Source organism: Leucoraja erinacea, chromosome 1 (genome assembly GCF_028641065.1).
Source record: "Leucoraja erinacea ecotype New England chromosome 1, Leri_hhj_1, whole genome shotgun sequence".
NCBI classification, from domain to species: Eukaryota; Metazoa; Chordata; class Chondrichthyes; order Rajiformes; family Rajidae; genus Leucoraja; species Leucoraja erinaceus.
Window position 1 is genome coordinate 149,708,853 of NC_073377.1, and position 1,660 is coordinate 149,710,512.

Sequence of the window (1,660 nt, forward strand, 5' to 3'; positions counted from 1 at the left end):
CTTCTAACCTCGTCCCGTAGCACAACATCTTTTTCCGTAAATCACATTAGACAGCTGGTGAAGCCGCTCTTATTCTCGAGATGATAAAAGGGGGGGGGGGGGGGGGGGGGGCAGAAAGAGAAGGGAGAGAGGTGGTGGTGGTGGTGGTGGTGGTGGTGGGGGGGGGGGGGGGGGGGGGGGGGGGGGGGGGAGAGAAAACCAGAGAACAAAAGGCATTGTGGAGAACCTGGGAAAATGGACAAAGTGCAGCGAGGAAAAGTTTGGTTTGACAGTTCAAATTCCCACAGCCTTCAACAGAGTTCTCTCTGGCAAGAAAGGCAGATGCCGAAGTATGGACCATTGGACCTCGGCGGTTAACGTGTATCAGCAGTGAAAAATACATTTTCTTTTTAAAAAATACATGACAAAATCTCAATCCTATAAACGCTAATAAGAAATGTAAACAGTGTGTCTCCAACTTTTTTTTCTCCCCAGCCAATAGGCATACTCATTGTTTTCAATGCAATAGACAGACAGGGTTCCCCCGTCTCTGATACAAGATATGCGAGCTTTAAATAAATTCATGGAATGGAGAAGAGGCCTGCAAAAAGTCCGACTGGCGTTTAGCGGCAGCGTACAGGCTCTCGGGTTGCCCGAAGTAGATGTCTTCCGCCTGCGCGGGGCTGCCCGGCGATAAAGTGCTTGAGTAGGAGGAAGAGGAAGGCGAGCTGAAGCTGTTCCAAGAGCTGGCCGAAGCCCCGGGGCTAGGGCTGCTCAGCCCCGTGTCCAGGTACTGCCTGTCCGGCCCTTCGGCGCTGGTGTCCCCGCTGGGATCGGCGAGCCGCAGAGCCTCGGTCAGTGCCCAGATGTAATTGTGAGCGAAGCGCAGGGTCTCGATTTTGGTCAGCTTGGCATCCTCTGGAAACGCGGGCAGCACCTCCCTCAGCGCGTCCAGCGCCCCGTTCAGGTTGTGCATCCTGTTCCTCTCCCGGTTGTTCGCTTTGATGCGCCGGGTCTTCTTGATTCTTTGCACCAACTTCTGGCTCCGGGCTTTGCCGCGACCCCGGGCTCGCCTTTTGCAATCGGCTTTGGCCGCGGACGTGTCCTCGATCTCTTCCTCGGCTGAGCTGAGAGAACAAGCTGGAGCCGGGCAGGCAAAGTACTTGCCACTGGCTTGCTCTTTGTAAGGACAGCGATCAGACTGTGGAGACATGATGCTGCTGCTGCTGAAAACCAAACAAGAAAATTAGTTCAAAGATGGTTAAAACAAACACGCATACTAGTGAAACTATGGCACATTATATTCAATATAAACACATCACATTGACAAACAAAGCAAGCAAAGCTTACTTTCCGAACGATGCTGGATATTTAATTCAAGTATCAAAAGTGTTAAAGCACTTGTTAAAAATTGCTGTCCAAGATAATTTCGCCTACCTGGTATAATTGTTTCTCTCTCCTTTTTTTTCCACCCGTCTAACTCGCCTTTTTTTGCAAATATATATCTATAGAGCATCAATTAAGTCGCAATAAGCAGGAGTGCTGTGCGCCAAGCTGAGTGGCACGCGACCTGGGAGGGGTAGGGGGTGGGGGTGGTGCCGGGTATCAGCAGCGCTGTGGCGAGCTTGCGGTTTAAGCGGCGGTGTGTGTGTGTTTGGCACACGCCGGCCTTTCACTGCTT

At 51.8% G+C, this 1,660-nt stretch overlaps 1 protein-coding gene across 1 annotated transcript; it reads right to left on the reverse strand.

Moving 5' to 3' along the window:
- Positions 1-242: 242 nt before the first annotated feature.
- On the reverse strand, positions 243-1,250 carry LOC129700055 (neurogenin-1-like). The gene has a single exon (XM_055640271.1). The coding sequence runs from the start codon at positions 1,190-1,192 to the stop codon at positions 551-553; it is 642 nt and encodes a 213-aa protein (XP_055496246.1). The 5' UTR covers positions 1,193-1,250; the 3' UTR covers positions 243-550.
- Between the last annotated feature and the right edge of the window lie 410 nt (positions 1,251-1,660).